The sequence below is a fragment of the Euwallacea similis genome, chromosome 9, assembly GCF_039881205.1.
Source record: "Euwallacea similis isolate ESF13 chromosome 9, ESF131.1, whole genome shotgun sequence".
Lineage (NCBI taxonomy): Eukaryota > Metazoa > Arthropoda > Insecta > Coleoptera > Curculionidae > Euwallacea > Euwallacea similis.
The window spans coordinates 3,694,857-3,713,981 of record NC_089617.1 but is presented as its reverse complement, the minus strand read 5'-3'; the positions used below and the strand labels follow the sequence as shown (position 1 = coordinate 3,713,981).

Below are 19,125 nucleotides of genomic sequence, written 5' to 3'. Positions count from 1 at the left end.
TTATATTTCTCTATGTTTTTTAAAGAGAAACGATGATCATGTTGTCGTACGCTGGTGGTTGTCCTCTAAAGAAAACAGGTCGCTTTTTAAATGACCTTGGTCTCACACGGTCATTTCTTTGACAGATATATTAATCCAACAAAAGATCATCGCAGCGTTGCTGCTTCCACTGAGATTAACATAGTCACTTTAAGCGCCTTCTTAAAAGGAAAAAAAATAGTCAAAATAACATAAAATAACATTTAATAATCATCATTGTATAAATTATAAAGATAAAACAAAAATATTTCTAGACCTTTAGAGTTAAAACATAAGAGGTTTGTTTTTTGTTTGATTTGTGACGTACGCAGTGAACCGTTTCAGAAATTTCGGGTATTCCCGTTTGTAAACTGCCCTCAAGACAGAGGCAGGTGCCCAACCACCTGGATTCACTGAAAATTAAATTATTGTCATTATATGTGTCATGTCAAATGGTAATATTACGTGTCCATAATTTTTTGTTTCATCAGTTGTTTGACAATTACATGCAATTAGAGCGTAACACAAATGACAGTGACACTTTGCTACGTAAAAAATTTCGACTGAATTATCTATTCCACCGATTACTTACCTACTGAACAATAAGTTATTTTACAAGACACGTTGTCTCTGGTAATAGGGGCGCCATCTTTTGGCGGATTTACCCTCGTTTGACATAACAGGCAAACTTGTAAATATATCCTAACGGTCTTTCCTACGTTAGCCTGGAAATTAAAGAGAAACTTATAAAGTTAGAAGCAAATATAATATTAAAAGGTAAAACTGTCCATTCTAGTTGCTGTGACGCTCAAAACATCCAAGAAAGCTCTCCGAAGACTTTTAAAAGTAAGAAAAAAAATTGAAAACTTTTATTTGATTCAGCAACCAAAAAATATTTCGGTGTTTCGTTAAAGAAAAAATTTTGAAGAATTTTGTATGATTTTTCCGGCATTCTCACATGTATACAAATTTTTTTATAATTTTCGACGAAAATTGTCGGATTTACCGGATAATCCGGGCTTTCAGTCGAATAATTCACTACAGTCCAAACGTCAGGTCCGTCCCTATCCTGGTCATTGGGCAGATTACGCAGATGCGACCAAAACACCACGTCTCTTTGACTCGCCGGCCATATTCTTTTGTGGGTTTGGAAGAATATCAGCGTGTCGTCCGATATCGTTTCCAGGACATTCATGTGTTCAAGTGTAGCTGAAACAAAAACCAAAATTAAAATTGCTTTTAATCAGATTCTGTATTAGAATGAGGTTTATGATTTCTAAGCAACTCGAAATCACCATAAATGTGAGAATTAGGCCACTTACTTTCCCAGTCGTATCGGTATTTGGGATTAAAGAAATAATGGCAGACTTCACGTCCAGTAATTCCCTTCACCACATGAACCGCCTTAAGGGGATCCATCACCATTCCGTCCACTTCTTCTTCCCTTCTGTACATTTTCATTTCTCCATCTTCGGCAAAAAGTTGCCATCCAGTTCCGCACTCTCCAATGCCCATTTTTGCCATTGTTACTTGCTGCATCACCACTCGGTCAATCTAAGAGTCATATAATCATGAGTAATATGAACATAATAAAATTAGTAGAAATCAAGCCTAACAGCTGACTAAAAAATCAGTAATTTTTCAAATAGCACGTGGTACTCAGTAGATATATGCGCCACAAAACTCTTTAGAAGTTATCATCTCCAATCCAGGAGTTTCATTGTCGACCTATTGAGAAGGATTGATGTTTTATGGATATTTCTCGTCAATACAATCTAATAGGAGGATGGAAGAAAGGAAAAAGTTTTTGCTACGCTAGCAACTTACTTCCGGCCATAATCGGTGCTGTAGTGCAGGTGACGTTGGAGGAGGCGTAACCGGTATCTGGCCAGTTTTCAGTTTTTCCCTCAGTTCTTGTTCTTCCTCCATTTTGTCCAGGCCAGATTCCACGGCGTCGTAAAACTCATCGTCAGCGAGGACGCTATGTGGTCCCTCCTTTAGAAAAGAAGGATTAAATCACCGTCTGCTGTTGTCAAACTAAATATACAATATATTTTCTCCAAATATACAATTTTGTTAATGAAAATGGTGAGAGTTTTGCATGGATTCTCTCTTTTTTGGTTCGAAATAAAATTTACTTTCAACTCATTTCTCTTGTTTCATGAAAACTATACCCTATTAGGGTTATCAGTACTTCAATAATTTGACCCTTGGAAAAAAAGGCGAAAAAAAACACAAATTTATATGAACAAACTTATATTACACCAAAGAAAATCATCAGGAACTAAACAAAAACAACATATTAAAGAAACACATAAACACTTTAGATTTTGTTAATAATGCCAACGGTCTTTTCTAACTCCAAAAATTCCATTTTGCTCTCGTGCTCCTGCCTCATCATCCTCACAATTTCCTTGTGTTTTTGCTTTATCAAATCCATCTCCAAGGCATGTTTATCCTTCATTTGTTGCACTTTTAGCTTGTGTTCCTCTAAGAAACACTTCTTTTGCAAATCTTCCAAAGGATTAAAAGGACTACTTTGCCAGATGGTTGCGTCACCCTGTTCAATTTCGACTTTAGGCTGAGTTGGTAAATCCACTGAAATGAAAGAACAAAAATGCAAGAGGAAAAGAATAAAGGTATTAAAAATTACTAAGTCTCTCCTCGTCCATCCCGCTCCCATCATCTATATCCGCTTCATCCTCAGTCATCATTTTGATGCGGATATATTCTTTCAGATCTGTTCCATTACCCCTTTCACCATTTTCCTCGTTTTCGTCATAGCTGTTATGGCCTTCATTGTCCTCGTCATTGGTATGTGTGGTAATTTCTCCCATGCTTAAGTCGCCCACATTGCGACTACCATTCACGGAATTATTTTTTTTAAGCTTCAAAGTTCGACGGGCTTCTTTTTTAATATTTTCATAACGATGCTTGAGGACTGCTGCGCTTCTAAAAAGGAAGGGGTGGCTCTTAGGAGGGTGAAGAAGTAGACTTATTAGTTCATGCTATATTACCATATATATAGTATCAACTTAATTATAGTTGAATCTGACGAAAATGACTCGTGAAAGGATGAAAGGATTACAGGGAAGAAAGAAACATCAGGAGTATACAAAATAGATATAAGATAAAGAGGGAAAGAATAGCGAAACAAAAAGCTTAAAAGATAAAGATATGGAAAAATCTTTGTAGGAAAACTGCCATGCGACGTATCACGCTTTTTTTCTTTCTTAAACATTTTGAAGCTTCCAAAATGCCGAATAAAGTAAGGTAAAGGAGAGAGGACCCCTTAGCGAGTAACGGAATTATAATTTCGCAAGTTCATTACTCACTAAATCGTGCAATTTTTTGCTTAATTTGCGAGATCCTCCATGCTAGACATCTTTATTTCGGATACGCTTCATTTTAATAGCAACAATGTTGCAATTTTCACTTCGCAAATTGATCTAATTAACTAGCCAAACGCCGCCACTGTCACAAGCAACACCGTCCTTGGCTTTGATGACTCGCATTATTTACCAAATTAAATCTCAACTGAGGATTAAAATAATAAAGCGGGTTACTTTCGCTTTCCACCGTTACTTGGGCAAGCCCAACTTAAGTTTCACTGTTACTTTAACGTACCTGTGAGGACTTCCTCCTAACCGCGCATTAAAGTCCTTGGCCAGCTCTTGCCAGGCCCGGCTTTTCTTAACATTGGACGCATGATCGGTCTTTTTAATCTCGATCTGTAGCTCGTATTTCTGGATCAAGTCCACCAAGGTCTTGTTCTCTTTTTTCGTAAAATTCGGGGACCTTTTGCGGGTGCTTTCGAAGCTTTTGTCATCAGACATTTCCGCTTAAACCGTCACTACCTAAAAAAGTCAAATTTGATTGTTGCAAGTTTCCATAGCAACGTGTTTGTTTGCTCGTTAAACAACTTCGGGTGGAATCATTCTGGTCCGGTTTACCTGGAAGATAACCGGCCAAACTTCAATATCTATCGTGCTCTTCCTGGTAAACGCTAAACGCTGATAAAATGGCCCTTGAAGCAAATATTTCTCTTACCTAAAAACGTTCTAGTCTGCTGTTTAGTCACCGAAGCACTGAAAGCAGTAAAGCCGGATTATTTTTGACCGAGGCTCGGGCAAACTCCGTTTATTCTAACCAAGCGCTGTTTATCGATCCTTACGTTTAAGATACCGGTTTACTACGCCAGTGGCGTAGCCCGTAACGTTAATCCTATCCAAACACTCGTCCTAAACATCTGCAAACTTTGCCTACAATTCGCACGCTAGGAATGCGCGGTAAACGTAGCAAATATAAACACTGATTGAATTAACGAAACACCGACAATGAGATATACGAACTTTATCGAATCTTTAACTAATTCGCAGTTAAATTGATAAATGTAAAATTTACTTACTTCTGTTTGTTAAAGCAAAATTATGTTTCTTGACAAAATGGCAACTTGATACTGTGCAAATTTTCTAGCTAACAGCACCGGACTCGTAAAAATGAGCTGGAAAAATTCGTAATTACCTCTAAGGGCAATTGGCTTTTATGGGAATATTAGGTATGTGTTGACTTATGGTAAACCATTTAATACAACAAACAGAAAGCCCAAATATTTATGCAATATTGCCGTGGAAAATACCGGTGGAAATTTCATTGCCGAAATTTGCCTCGGCCTTGTTTTATAAAGGAGTGTTACCATGTTAATCTTTGGGATTAACTCGGAGCAATTAACTCGGAAAAACGATTAAAAATTTAAATTTATTTTTTAAAAATTAATTGGCTTATTAAAACATTTGGTGAGATTTGCGTTTTTTCACAACAAAAGCAGGTTCAGGGATACCCTTTATCTGGCGATAAAAAACTATTTCAACACTCGCGTATCTCCAGTTAACACATACGGGGCAAGGTTAACGTGTGTTTATAAACCTGGGCCTTAACAAAGCCTGGCCAGAAAGAAAATATTAGCATAAGACGGTAAATTAAATAAAAACTTTTTTCTTGAGTCTTTTCATAAATAGTAACAGCGCACAGTTTATTTGTTTCAAAACAAGCACAGGATTAAATGGCGTGGCGTAACTGGAAAAACGCACCGAGTTGCCAAGTCTTGAGCGTTATACTAAATAGTCACTGATATTAAATCGCTTTTAAAGTTAATGTGAACTGGAACTGGAACTGGAACATTTTTGTCGTTTTAAGCTTTCAAAATGTGGTTAGTACGACCCGGATTTATAACATGCGCAGTTTGAAGCCAGTAAAAGTTTCAAATTGCCAGTTGCCAGTTGCCAGTAGCAATTATTACGTTTTATATATTATTGAAGAAACAAAACCTTAATCTGCCTAAAAGCAATAATATTGATAAGGCGGTCCGCCAAATGTATATGCGAGGTCAGCGTTTTCAGTGTTCCTTTTCGTATGTGTTCTTTTTCCTTTTCAATACGTAGTCTGTAATATATCGTGTTGTAATCAGGTGCTCCCTTTTCTTGTACTCACCCACTGAAGTAACCCTCAACATATATTTTTAGTTCGTCCTGAACGATATCCGAAATTTTTCCCAAAACTTCCGACAGCTAAAAAGTTAGAAATTTCAAATATTCATAACTTGAGACGAATAAACAAAAGCTCGATAAGGTAACTTGATGCCAACATAGATAATCAAATAAAATAAAAATGACACCAACTGTCAGATGTCAGTTTCAGCGTAGTATACCTGGTGACCCAGATTAAATGTACAGGGTGACTAAAATTCCGTCCTTTTATCGGGTATCTCGGTTATGATTGAAATTAGAGACAGGCAGTTTTTTTTTAATACAAAATGTTGCCCGACACAGATTTTCCATGAATTGAAGTTTCGGGTTTTGGAGTTGAAAATTGGATTAAAATCAGTGGCGTGGTCAGATATTGTGAGGTTTCATCTATCCTCCCTGACTTTCAAGAAATTAACTTGGAAATATCGGAATTTTTGTTAAATCGAAATTGGTTTAAACTTAATAATTTGATACTAAGATGCAGTATATTAGGATTTTTCTAAATACTAAATGCAGCGATGCAACTCCTGAAAAAAACTCCTATGACACTGACTTTTGTGGAATTCATTTCAATAAATCCGATTTTTCAATTATATTTTAGAGTTGAGAACTAGATTAAACTTAGTGACGTAGTAATATGCTGCGAGATTTTAAGATTTTGCGAAATAGATACTAAATGTCTTAGTAACTCTCTTAATAAAGCACTCACAACCCTAAGTTTCAAGGAATTGTCCTAAAAATTCCAGTTTCTCTAATCAATCACATGTTGTAGCATAAAATTGTATTGAATGCAATGGCGCATGATACGCTGAAGTATCTTCTACTTAATGACGCCATTTAAACCCTTCAAAAAATCCCCTATGACGACGACTTTTAAGGAATGTTAACAAGTGGACTAAACTTAATGGTGTAACCGCAAGATCTTACGTTTTTTTTTTATCAGATACTGAACGTGACGTACTCACCCTTAAAAAATCCTCAATGACCATGACCCTCGCCAAATTGGCTTGAGAAATGCGGGTTTTCTAACAATAATAGTTTTGAGTTAAAAATTACAATGTCATGATTTGATTTTGTAAGGTTTAATACTTTTCCCAAACACTGAATGTTACTTAATCACCCATTTAAAAAATCCTCTGCGATCCTGACTTTTAAAATATTTAGCTGATAAATTCGGTATGCCTAATAAGCGTGAATTTTATCATTTTTTAAATACTGATATGTGACGTGGACCTTTAAAAATTACCCTTCAACTACTGAATTTGAAGGGATTGGCCGAGGGACTGGCTAGAAAATTAATTACATATATCTGGTAATTAAAATCAGAATAAAATTTAATGACATAATAAGATTCCCTCGGTATATTCCTTGTTTTTTAATTTTATGAATAGTCAATCGTCAATGACATTTCGATGTTTAAAACTGGGCTGAACTCAGTGACGTAGTAAGGTACAGTGCGGTTATATGATTTTTTAGAAAACCTACACAACGCATTGAAAGCAATTTTTAAAAAATCCCTTATTTAAGTTAATTTTCTAGTCTTAAATCTTTTCTAAATTCCAGTACCATGCATTTTTTTAATATCGTTTTTCCAATAATAGAAAAAATCGAACAGCAGTCAGTCATTTTTGTTTGGGGCGAGATTTTGAGAGAAGTTGAAATTTAAGATTTAATCTCAATTTTTTGTTTTTCCTTTTAGTTTTATAGTTAAATCGCCGTACATATTTTAAATGGTTTCTATCACATTTGGGTCCATTTTTACAGAATTTAACATTCATACCGATCCCAGTACTAGAAAATCATTAAAAACAGCAGCCAGCATCGACGATCCACCACCAGATTCGGACATATGCGGCTGATATAGAAAAATAAAATAACGCGTCCATTTAAAAATAGAAATGATTTATTAATCTCGACAACAACAAAGAATTCCATTAGGTCAAAAATTCTATTAGCAATTATTATCGTAAATTCATCGTAAAATGGGAGTGACTCACTTTACTACACAGAAAAGAATGTTATTAATAACATTTCTTCGATTTATAATTGAATGATAAATGTTAATTAGCTGAAGATACAGGTTAAGGACTAGAATGAATCCGAAAAGAGATACAAAAAAATCATGCAATTAGTCATAGAAATATAGCATTAGTTGCCAAAAATAAGCGCGCGTCTTTGCTGAAATATCTGTATGCAAATATTTCAGTAAAATTAAAGGAAAAACTAACAAATTATTATGCAAATCAACGACAGACATATCTTAGGACAGATTAGAATTAGAAGAAATAAACATTTATGAATTTTTAAAAGAAACTTCAGAGTTTTTTGTCGACTTGACGGCGAACAAACCCTAAAAACCCACCCCTATAGCTCGTTGAAACTTCATGACCAATTTACACCTCGCCCACACTAACAATTAAAATATCACAACAAACACCGAGGCAACACACCGTAAACCGCCACAAGTGAGGACTGTTCTATACCGCGTCCCACTAAGTACTAACTGAATCGAATTACTTATTCAAGTACATTGTCGGCGTTAATTTTTTATTCATGCCAGACATCAATCTATTATACGCCCATCTAACTACTAACTGATGCTCATGTCAACGGGCAAATTTGGCAAAATTATTGCCATAGGACTTAGTCCGGCACCGAGGGGCGAAATCCCACTTTCCGGGACAAAGCGTTGAGGATAACGACCGGGGAAGTCATTAAAGATTAGATAAAAAGAAATATGCGCTTCAATTGTAAAAGGTTATTAACTCATGGCGGGTGATGATCAATTAAAATGCGGGGTCTCACATGAACCCGGACTATTATAAAAAAAAATCCGGGTGCGTGTGGCTTAAACGAAACATAGAAGTAGTCAGTGACATTGAGCGTAGTTTGATATAATTGGCTCACTAAGGAAATTTAATTAGAAGTTGTGTAAGCTGTCAGTTAAATTAAAATATAAAACTCTTGATTGCCAAAAAATGTTGGATGTATCGGTGTTCTCTGCACGCAATACTTTTAATAGACATGTTTACATATTCACTCAAGGCACATGTACAGTTTATAACCAGTAAAAATTAAGAAATGGCTATAAAAATGATCAATTAATTCGTATTACGTTAACCGAAATTTATATTACATAAATTAAGAATTCATTTACAATATATTACAGAACTTTCTCTTTAAGGAAAGCAAGAAAAATCTTCCAGAGCCTCTTTAAAGATGTTAATCCTAAAGTGGCCTGGCAAAAATCATCAAAAATCAGGCTCCTTTGATCCTCTTAAGGAGGACTCGCTAAAAATGTTTTGTAACTTCTACATAAAAAAGGCCAGTGCCCCTGAAAATTCTCTCTAGTGGAGCCAGTCAAAAATTCACAAAACTTTCTGTCTAAGGAGGATCTAAAAAAAACTTCTCTTTTTCAGTACCATACGCAGTGTTACTATGAAAGTATCGTAAAGATCGAAATCCTAATATAATTAATTCCAATCCTCTGAAACTCCCTACAAATTCCGCTCTATTTCAACCTCTAAAATCATCTATCCAAATAGAGTCAAAACATTTAGTAAAGATTTAGTAACTGCTCCCGAATGTAGGTTCAAGACTTAGCCATAAAGCTCTCTCCTGCTAAATAAGGAGGAATATTTTCTATTCTCCTAAAGAGAGTAGAAAAAAAACAAGAAATATTAAAGACAACAATAGAAATTCTCCATGAATCACTCCTCAAAAAGGGACGAAAATGACCAGGACCTCCTCTCTGACGGAAACAATTAAAAATCCTAAAAAACTCCTCTCCGATCAAAAACAGGCTAAAGATGATCAAAATCTCTTTTTTAAGAGGATGAACGACGCTGGTTTTAAGAATTATAAGACTCAAATTATATTCTTCTATAGGAAAATCTTATGGTTAAATTATATGTCTAGTGGCGTCATTGAAGAAAATGCAAACCATTATTAAAGCAAATTTAGAGCAAGAGTTGTTTTAATTTTTATGCCTAGGGGTGAATTTCGTTTTTTCATAATTACTATCTCTGATAGTGTAAAGACACTATCAGTCAGTGCCGTATGCAGTTCACGGAGGATATAGCCAATAAAGAATTGATTTTTTTTAATTTCAACTTTATGACTTTGTTTTCACTATTTTCTATTGAATACCAAATGTAAATTAAACACGAAACTTACCCACTTACTTCCAATAATTTTAAATTGAGGACGTGAGACGTCCTTCCCAATTTCTGTTTCAAGCGTTCTATTTTACGTAGAACAAACATTCAACACAAAATTAAAAATGTTTTTTTCATTATTTTTGTTGGCAAAATTTGAGTTTCTGACCGAAAAAAAATACATAAAAAATGACAAAAAACGAGAAATTGACACTAAACCCAAACCACAAAACAAAAATACAAAACTTACCTCTAAATCCGGCCCCGGATGCACGTTCCTAGACTTCTGCAACTGCTCGAAGTACTTCTGCGCCAAAATCTCAATATGTTTCCTCCTCTCCTTCTCTCGTTCCAGTCTTTTCCTCCATGATTCTTCCCTCTGTACCACCAATTCTGCGCAATGCCCCAAAGTATCTATGACTGCAGCTGTGGTCGTTTTGAAGGTGATGGCTTCGCCTTTGAAGTCCACCACAGGCAAGTTTTCTGTTCAGAAATAAAGAAAATGTTATGCAAAAATCTTTAGGATATTGGAGCAAAATCTTCACTTGCCTTTGTTCGGAGATTCTTTCTTTGAATCGCCATCGACGCAAGAATCGAAATATTTCTGCAAAGTGTCAATTTGTTGGCTAAGAATGTCCTTGTAAGTGCCAATTTCGGCAAGTTTTTCGTGCAAAGCACGGGAACCGCGTTTAAAGCTGCTTCCAGATGCTGTGCTATAGTTGTTGGATTGTAGACTGACTGATGAATCGTGCCGTTTCAAGCTTGTTTCTGACCCAGTTGCGTAGCCAGATTCAACCTAATTTCAATATTTGTCATATTCAGAAAATAGTTTCAGGACCAACACATGAATGTGTAACTTACCTTGCATGATTCCAATGCTTCGGCCCAACTTTGCTTGATTTCCACTGTATCGGCTCGAAGGTACCAAACACAGTCATTTACAGCTACGTCAAATCGGCATTCATCAAAGTCGTGAGGCTGAAAAGAAATATAATTGCAAGAGTCGAAATAAATCACTATGTGCACCAATATGTATCTCTTTATTGGGATTTGCATTGGGATCGTGATTGTTATATATATGTGTCTTTGGTTAACATTCACTACATATTAATATTCATTGTGTTAAGATTTTTTCATATATTTTTCCTCAAGAAATAGATAAATAATAGATAAAAGAAATAGGATACAATTTCAGTGACGTAAGAATGATGCTTTTGATTATTTGCTAAAAATTGATACTGAATCAGACAGCTCATCTTAGTGCTATGATTAAATGAGAATAAAAAATAATACCAAAAATCCAAATACTCTACTTCCTTATAAATAAGTATAACCAAGTAATTTTGACACAGATTTATTCAAATACAAACATTATATGACGATTACACAATGACAGTAACAATTCCATTTGAATCTGTAAATTTCCCTGCTATAAATCTTAACAAGTCAATCAAGACACTTTAATACATTCTGTAAGAATCATTTATAGTTCTGTAAAACCCATGTAAACCTTGCAACTTAAAATTCTCATGAAACATGGATCTGTGCTATCTGCAGTATGGCCTTTAAAAATGATCTTACAGAAGATTACAAAACAGAATTAACTTGGCAATTGCTTAATCTAGATAAAGTGTCATCTGAAGAAAAGAAAATAGTTTATTATGCTATGTGTAAATTAAAGTAAGTCTCTTAATTCTATGATGAAGTTTGCTGAAGTAAATCACTAGAAAATTAAAACACACTTTCTTATTATTTTCATCTAAAATGATATAGAGTAATTAGTGCTACCCTGTATATTGCCATTCTGAAGTAGCTGCCAGGCATATTGTAAACTGCCTTACAACAGTAGGTATAAAAAGAAATATCAATAATAAATATCAAACAGACATCATTATTCTGATTAAATAAGTGCTGAATATTGTCCATAAATTTCACCATTATAAAGCTGTTACTTTAGTCTGAAGCACAAAAAGGTCTTTTATAGGTCTGTTGCAAAGCTGGTTGAAAGAGTAACACTAAGGGTACTACTGAGATTTAAGAGTTAAACTAAGAAAAAAAACAAGATACCTATTTACTTATTCACATTAAGAACAGAAATACTGGCAAAAACATAAATTTCTCCAAACAAAATCGACGTAATATTTCTAATTAGTCAACACTGATTGAGATAAGAAAATGGATATTTTTGAAAAATACAGCGTATGCAAAATAAATATTTGCAAACATTTATTACCTTGATGATGGCTTTAGCAAGTGACAAGGCTCCTCTGCAGCCATAGCCCCTTTCATGTTCACTTTTGTAGTAGGAAAGAGTCCCGCTCTTGAGAACAATATATCGGTCCTGCCACCCATGAATGTAGTTGGTCCATTTGCTCAGAACTCCAGCAAATTCCGTTTGGTTCTCAACGTCTGAATCTTCGCTACTATGATCGTCGGCCATTCTACAAGTTTAAAGACTAGAGTGCCCTTTAAAATTTATCATTTTTATGACTGGAAAGTTAGAAATTCCTGCTTACCTTGTTGTGGAAACTGAGGTTTTATTTCACAGGAAAAGTTGACATGGGGACATTTTATGTGGTTGACTAACGTGAGTAGTACCTCTGGCAAGCTAATTCGTTAGCACATTAAACAAAATAATCATTAGAATTTGCTAAATTACAACTAACACAAAACCAAAACAATTCCAGGTTTGGCTGTTCTGAAAAATGTCATACAATGACGTCACACGATTATCATCATCAACGTCATCAACGTCATCGGTGAACAGTTCTTGCACCGGTTTACATGATGCGATTATCTCTCTGTCTCCATCTAACTGAATAGTTTCATAATAGGCGACATAACTGAAATGTGAATCTGCCAATAATAAAGTGACTATAAAAAGAGCGTTCGAAAATATGTTCATTGGGATGCTCGAATAAAAGGGAAAGAGAGTAGAATAATCAAAAAGTTGCTTATTTGAACGAATTGGTTATTTATTTATATAAATCAACCAATTCATACATAAGGTTAGGAAGTTCTGTCATAACCAAATCCAATATTTGGAAAACTTCCACATTTGAAAATCAAACATAACCAATTTCTAGAAACGTTTTCAATTTTGAAGCAAAAAGAAGTTAAAATATCAATGGTAAAAGTGCAAACGTTAAACGTTGACGTCTGACAAATAAGCAGCCTCTATGTTTAATAGTTCACACATAAGAAATACACTCAATTCACAGAATACGACATCCAACATGAATCGCCACTAATAGAGGGCGCTCAAAGCATTGCTTCAACGTTACTGGATTGTTTCTTCAAATGAGCCCATTAATTTTAGCAGCGTTGTCTTTAAGGGAGTTATAATTGATAAAATGTGAAATTAACTCAAAAAACCATGCGATTTTTAAATCATAACGCGTTTTAATCTGAAATTACAAAATTTAATAAAACTACTCCTACCTATAAAACACATCTCTTAGACTCACCTGCTTTATCTCTTCGGAAGACCTGGTTCACTAATTACGAGAGGCTTTCCAATCCTTATTATGACTATAGTCTATAGGACTATATTCGAAAGGACACCTAGGAAAGTCAGAAACAACTTTTGAAGAGAATTTCTTCTGTAAGGTACATCAAAGCGCTATGGAGGAAACCAAGAAAGGCATCGTTCAGGTAATTATTAATTTTCAATGTTCTTTTGAGACCTCAGTAAAGAATGAATATTATGCTCAGTTGGTTTTAATTGAGAATAACCCTTGTCCTTTAGTTATTTTTAACTGAAAATAGTGTGTAATTTCACCCCTAATGGCGTCTGAGACCTTATACCCAAATATAAAAAAAGCAGATCGTTGTATGATAATGTTTAATATTAATAACATTTGTCCTACACCATCGTCTTAAAACTTAATTGTTGTCTGCATCAGTAACCTGGATTCGAGCTATTATAATTTCCATGTTCAGTACTGAAATTGCACTGGATCATTATTTTTAACTTGGTCCAGAGATGTTTGATGTGATTCCCAATTGTTTTACGGCGCTATCGGGTGCGTCATCATCCCGTTGAAGAGCCAACTTCGCCAAAAATTTAGAGACAATACACAAAACAGCATTTATAGATGTAATATGGTCGTTCAGGTATAACATCTTGATATACCTTTTTAAAGGAAATTAAAATGTCCTTCAGCCCATTTGCCAATATACAGAGCATGTTGTTAAAAAACCCATTTTGAAAACTTTTATTGCCTGATTGTAAAAACATTAATTTTGAGTCATCTTACACAATGATGTAGCTTCACTTTCTTTACAAAGAAAAGGAAATAGCGTTTGACTAAAATTACTGGTTGAAACCTTCTTTGATATTTACGTTGACGATGTGACTGTTTACTGAAAAAGGGCATTTTTCTATGGGCAAGGTAAAAACAAATTGAAGGTCACAGGCATTGTGTCTAATAAAGCAAAATCAGCTAATCTTAAAATGGTAGCCACTGCATCACGGTACATACAAACTTGTTTTTGACTTTAAAAACTATAAGAAAACACTTTAAAGATAATGTAATAAAATTAAGAAAATCGAACAATCGAAAAAAAATTGTTTATTTATTATTCAAATAAAAACTTATTTTGCTGACATTGTAGGACGTCGCTACGACATATATTGAGTGACATCATAACCAGTAAGTGGTCACCTCGCAAAAAATTCACCTGCTTGAAAAAGCCATTTTCTGGTTTATTTGCGAATTCGGTGTTCACGATTAGTTCTGTTGGTGGTTTCTTAGGAAATTTTAATGTATTATACTTACATATGTATCAATTATAATTTTTTTAAAAGTCAATATTTTCACAAAAAAAATGAAATTTTAGTTTACAGTTATATTAGAGGTTTTTATCAGGGCTTTACTTGAACAAAAAATAAGACTATTACTTAATATTCTGAAAACCGCTAAAGATAGATGAAGCTAACCTAAAAATGAAATAATATACACAGTGTTCCATTCAATTTATCGGAATTACTAGCCCTTTTTATATACATATGCATGTATTTATATATAATAATAAGCGTAAGCAGGTAGCGAGGTTAAATCGGCTCACTGGCAAATTCGCATATCCAAGGACTCCACCTAGTCCCCTCATCGTTATCCTTTGGTACATTTTTACCTGTTTCTTAAAGTGTTTGGTACAAAATTACTGCGTTTCCAAGTAAAAGAAAGTTTTGTGGAAGAAAACTTTGACATGTCTTTTCAAATGATTATAAATGCAAAAACAAATGTTATCTACTTATTGATTTATTTTGCTTTTTGGGTTATTATCTACTATCCTACGAGAAGAAAAGACTATTTAGATAATTTTCCTGTTAACTTTGAGGACAATATCACAATCCAAATATCGGAATCTGGTATATCTCATCATAAAGTCATATTTTTGAAAATAACTTTAACAGAAAAGATCAAAAAGTCATTAAATTTTGGATCTATACTGAGAGGGGAACATATAAGTTTCATTAAATTTAGACATTGATTTTGTTAACACTGAATCAATTGATTCAAGTGACAAGTAATGTCAATTAATAATTAAGCTAAGAAAAGGCATTAAAGTTGTTTTTCCTAGGAGAATCTCAGTTGGAACTAGTAATAAGTCTATTTTCTGATTAGGTGATGAACTGCATACGTAGGTCTGATAATCCGTTACTGAGGGATTATAGAAATAGAGTTAGAAGGTTCTATTAGGGTAAGCTTGTCCAAGTAAAACCATGGAAGTATGACGATTCTGCACAATGGAAGGAATCTTGAAGTTTACTGAGATATCGCGAACAGCGATTCTCCTAAAAAAACATCCTGCTACAGTTTCTACATCTTAACGATCCAAATAATTTTTTGCCAAAATTGCTAATAAAATTGTCAATAACCCTCGTTAGGTTAAAATTAATTTTGAACATTCCTCGATATACAGAAATTCGAGTTAATAACTCGAAAATTAATTTTGGGTTGATTGTTATCATGGGGTCGATCTATATCTATAGATCTATATATTTATTGTTGAATCTGATATCACTGATGTCACCAATAAAATTAAGAAACAAATTAATTGAAACGAGCGTTTTTCCGAATTTTCTAAAAATACTTTTAATTTAAAGGGTGCTGATAGGAATGATAGGAAGATTTATAGACTTACATACATACATATCAATAAGGAATTCGGAGCGTAAGTATTTGAAGGGAAGTAATGCTACTTCTATATGCAGTAAGATCATTGAAGGATTCGAAAAAGGGCCTGGAAGTCACCTTATGCGATTTAAAGGAAACTCTTGATTATGTGTCCTATGTGTGTTTTATTGTAATTTGCATTCGTATTTATGGATTAGTGGAATCGTTTCAACGATCAGAGTTATGTGACAGAAGAGGAGTTCTGTATATTCCGGTGCTCGGACCTCTTTTGTTTTTTTAATTAATGGTTTTTATTAATGGTATTGAAAAAGTTGGAGGTTTCCACACTGTGTTGATTACTGATGATATGGCTTTCACAGCATCTAAGGAACAGTTGGAGGACCCGCTTCTTCGGGTATCAAATAGTCTTAGTCAAACTGTGTCAGGCGTCTGGTTTGTATCAAACAATTGGTCTCTAGATGAAAAAAAAACAAGAATATATGTATTGTTTAGTAAGCGCAAAATCGCTGTTTTGTAAAAGTGACATGTTGAGGTTCTCATGTTTATACCCAGTGTTTTATGATGAGAAGATCATATTTTTAGCAGTTGATTATACTAGTCATTTCCAACCAAAAAAGTCATATGAATAAGGGGTCGATTTTCAACAGCTTAAGAAAAATTGATTTTTAATTCTTATTGATAATGTTACATGTTCACTGAAATTGCGAGTATCCAATTCTACATAGTAAAAATCTAGATATGTACATCAGGTAAAAGAGCGTAAAATTTACAATCAAACAGTACTTCCGCCATACCAAAGGGATAATGGGTTTACATAGCAGAAGATCCGGATGCTGATTTGAAAAATAATGATACGAATATACGAAAATATGTGTTAGGGCCGTAGGTCTTTCATACCGTTTCTGCCCTTTACTCTGTTTTTGCGTTTCAATGATTCATAAGCAGGTATCTCTCGCAACAAAGGTTCAACCGCCATAAAACTCAATAGATTTACGATTTGTTAATGATTTTTAAATGGTTTAAAAGATCAAAATCATAGAGGTTTCATGGAATGGATGATTTCACTTATTTGCAACAATACAGAAAAAACCGCAAAATCCAAGATCAATTGATAAGTACTATCAGTATTCAATTTTGCTATCACATAAACTGTTCAAAATGTTCCTCTTCTTCTCGATAACAGAGCCTACTTAGACGACATTCACACTTTACAGCAAGTGAAATTTATTGTACTTTTTTATGTGGATTGGCACGCTTGTTAAATTTTCATTATTAACTCCTCTCTAGAGTTGATAGATTGAAAATACACTCCAGCTTTTAGGAAACCCCACAAGTAAAATTCCAAAGGTGTTAGGTCTGAGCTGCACGGAGGCTATTTTATAAAACCATAGTGACCAATCCATTTTTCCGGAAAATTTTCGTTCAGTCACGTAGGAATTTGTCTAATGCTATGATCTGGATATTCATCAAATTGAAAACAAGCCTGCTGTCTTACTAATAGAGAAATATTTTTCAGCCGAGGGTTAGTCAGAATTTTAAGAACTATCTGCCCTTAATGTGTTTTGAACAAAGTAGATCTCAAATAAACAATTTTGTATTCATTCTACCCAAACACCAACTGAGAACTGATGTTAGTACATAAATATGCAAGAATGACTCCTCAAATTATTCTAGAAAGGATGAATTTTTATCCAAAATGTTTTGAAATTTTTGTCTTCTGATAATACTATGAGCGCATATGTGTTGTAACTTTATAGTCTTCAGTAAATTGAGTTAAATATTATCGTGTGGTAATATCTTTAGATGAACTCATGCGGTGAAAAGCTTACCTCACTCAATTTCGTTAAAAAAGGGTGAGCTTGTTTCTCGTTTCATGTCGGAATTGTAGGGGCGTTGATGTTTGTGCCTCTTTGTGAAGATGAGTTAAAGGTATAATAGTACAGGTAGAAGGTCTAAACTCACAGTGATTGGTCTTGTGTTCTGTCACTAGTTCAAAATCTATTGGTCTACCTGCGCCCCATACCTTCGATCTCGAAAGGGATGGTATAATAGGCACAATTAGTGGGACTTGTGGCGTAGGGCTCACTTATCTGTCGAAAGTGTTATTGAGAAGTTGCTACTGTTTTTTGCAACAAGTGTGATAAATTTTTGTTGTGTGTGAAATTGAATTTATTTAGTTCAGCCCACCTGTTTTCCCAGTGTTGCACGGTTGGTAACAAATTCAGTGTTGAAGTGATAGACATAAAATGCCTAAGCTACAAAAACCATTTTCACTAAAATACACGGAAAAGAAACGCCTTCAAAAACGCAGCCTTCAAGAAAAGCTTACTGCCGTTTTCAGAGTAACTCAAGGTGCCACTAAGGCGTCGGTGTCCAGGGATCTTGGGGTACCTGAATCGACTCTGCGCGGGTGGTGTAAGAACCAAAAAAAAATTGAAAACCAGCTGGAGGAACTGAAGAGGCAGTGTTCAATTCTTGAGGAACAGGTGAGAGGAGAGAGGGTGCCAGAAATAGAGGAAAACGAACATTTCGCGCCTAGCAGTACCAATGCTGCTATCTGTACATCATCGGTGACGCCATCAAACTATTTTATAAATCCGTATAATTTTTCGCCATATATCCACCCACTATATTTCTGGTACATGTACTATACAGCAGCGTTGCTCCAGTCGCATATAAATCAACAACAGCAACAGTTGACTGAAGAGGCGAACAACGAACTCAACAATAGTGAGTAACATCCTGATCGACTGCAACTCCACCTAATGACCACCCTCACCAACCTTACCGAGAAAGAGGATATGAATTCAAATTTTTTATACTTATTATGTAATACATATATTGCCGCCTTTATCGGTTTGTGACATATGTACATAGTAAAAAAATTAACTGGAGGACTTAACTTCTATTTGTTTTGTTCTGCAATCTAACAACATTTTTTATTTGAAATTTCCAAATAGTTCTTCCTATAACTTAAGAATGAGTCACTGTAGTACTTTTGTGTAAAAATAAATAGGTATTTAGAATGTATTGCATTTTATTTTATTATAAGCGAAAATTTTTTTTTTAATTAAAAAAATTTCAGTTACACTCACAGTCATTAAAATGAGCACTTAAGTATCTGTTAGTCAAGATTTCAATGTAACCCCCAAAAATGTAGGTAAATAACAGGCAAAGCGTAAATAAATATGAGGCAGAATATATGTTTAAATAAATGTGTTTAAAATTACTATTGTTTCAGTTGTCCACTAAATATCTTCATTATAAGTTTAAAACTTACTA

The 19,125-nt window shown here is 34.4% G+C and overlaps 2 protein-coding genes across 6 annotated transcripts; both read right to left on the bottom strand.

The window, feature by feature from the left end:
• Positions 1–226: 226 nt before the first annotated feature.
• Positions 227–12,418, bottom strand: cert (ceramide transfer protein). The gene is made up of 10 exons (XM_066393006.1): positions 12,217–12,418; positions 11,934–12,141; positions 10,562–10,678; positions 10,250–10,496; positions 9,951–10,183; positions 1,846–2,013; positions 1,341–1,572; positions 1,025–1,227; positions 611–743; positions 227–431 (listed from the first exon to the last, which is right to left on the bottom strand). The coding sequence occupies exons 2-10, from the start codon at positions 12,138–12,140 to the stop codon at positions 304–306; spliced, it is 1,668 nt and encodes a 555-aa protein (XP_066249103.1). The 5' UTR covers position 12,141; positions 12,217–12,418; the 3' UTR covers positions 227–303.
• On the bottom strand, positions 2,254–4,415 carry LOC136410717 (myb/SANT-like DNA-binding domain-containing protein 4). 5 transcript variants are annotated; one of them, XM_066393010.1, is made up of 5 exons: positions 4,069–4,415; positions 3,972–4,014; positions 3,646–3,875; positions 2,672–2,970; positions 2,254–2,616 (listed from the first exon to the last, which is right to left on the bottom strand). In XM_066393010.1, exons 3-5 carry the CDS (start codon positions 3,852–3,854, stop codon positions 2,342–2,344), a joined length of 783 nt encoding a protein of 260 aa, XP_066249107.1. In that variant the 5' UTR covers positions 3,855–3,875; positions 3,972–4,014; positions 4,069–4,415; the 3' UTR covers positions 2,254–2,341. The 5 variants fall into 5 exon arrangements, with proteins under 5 accessions (XP_066249107.1, XP_066249108.1, XP_066249105.1 ...); XM_066393011.1 differs by having other exon boundaries at positions 3,972–4,415; XM_066393008.1 differs by having other exon boundaries at positions 3,646–4,014.
• Positions 12,419–19,125: the final 6,707 nt, after the last annotated feature.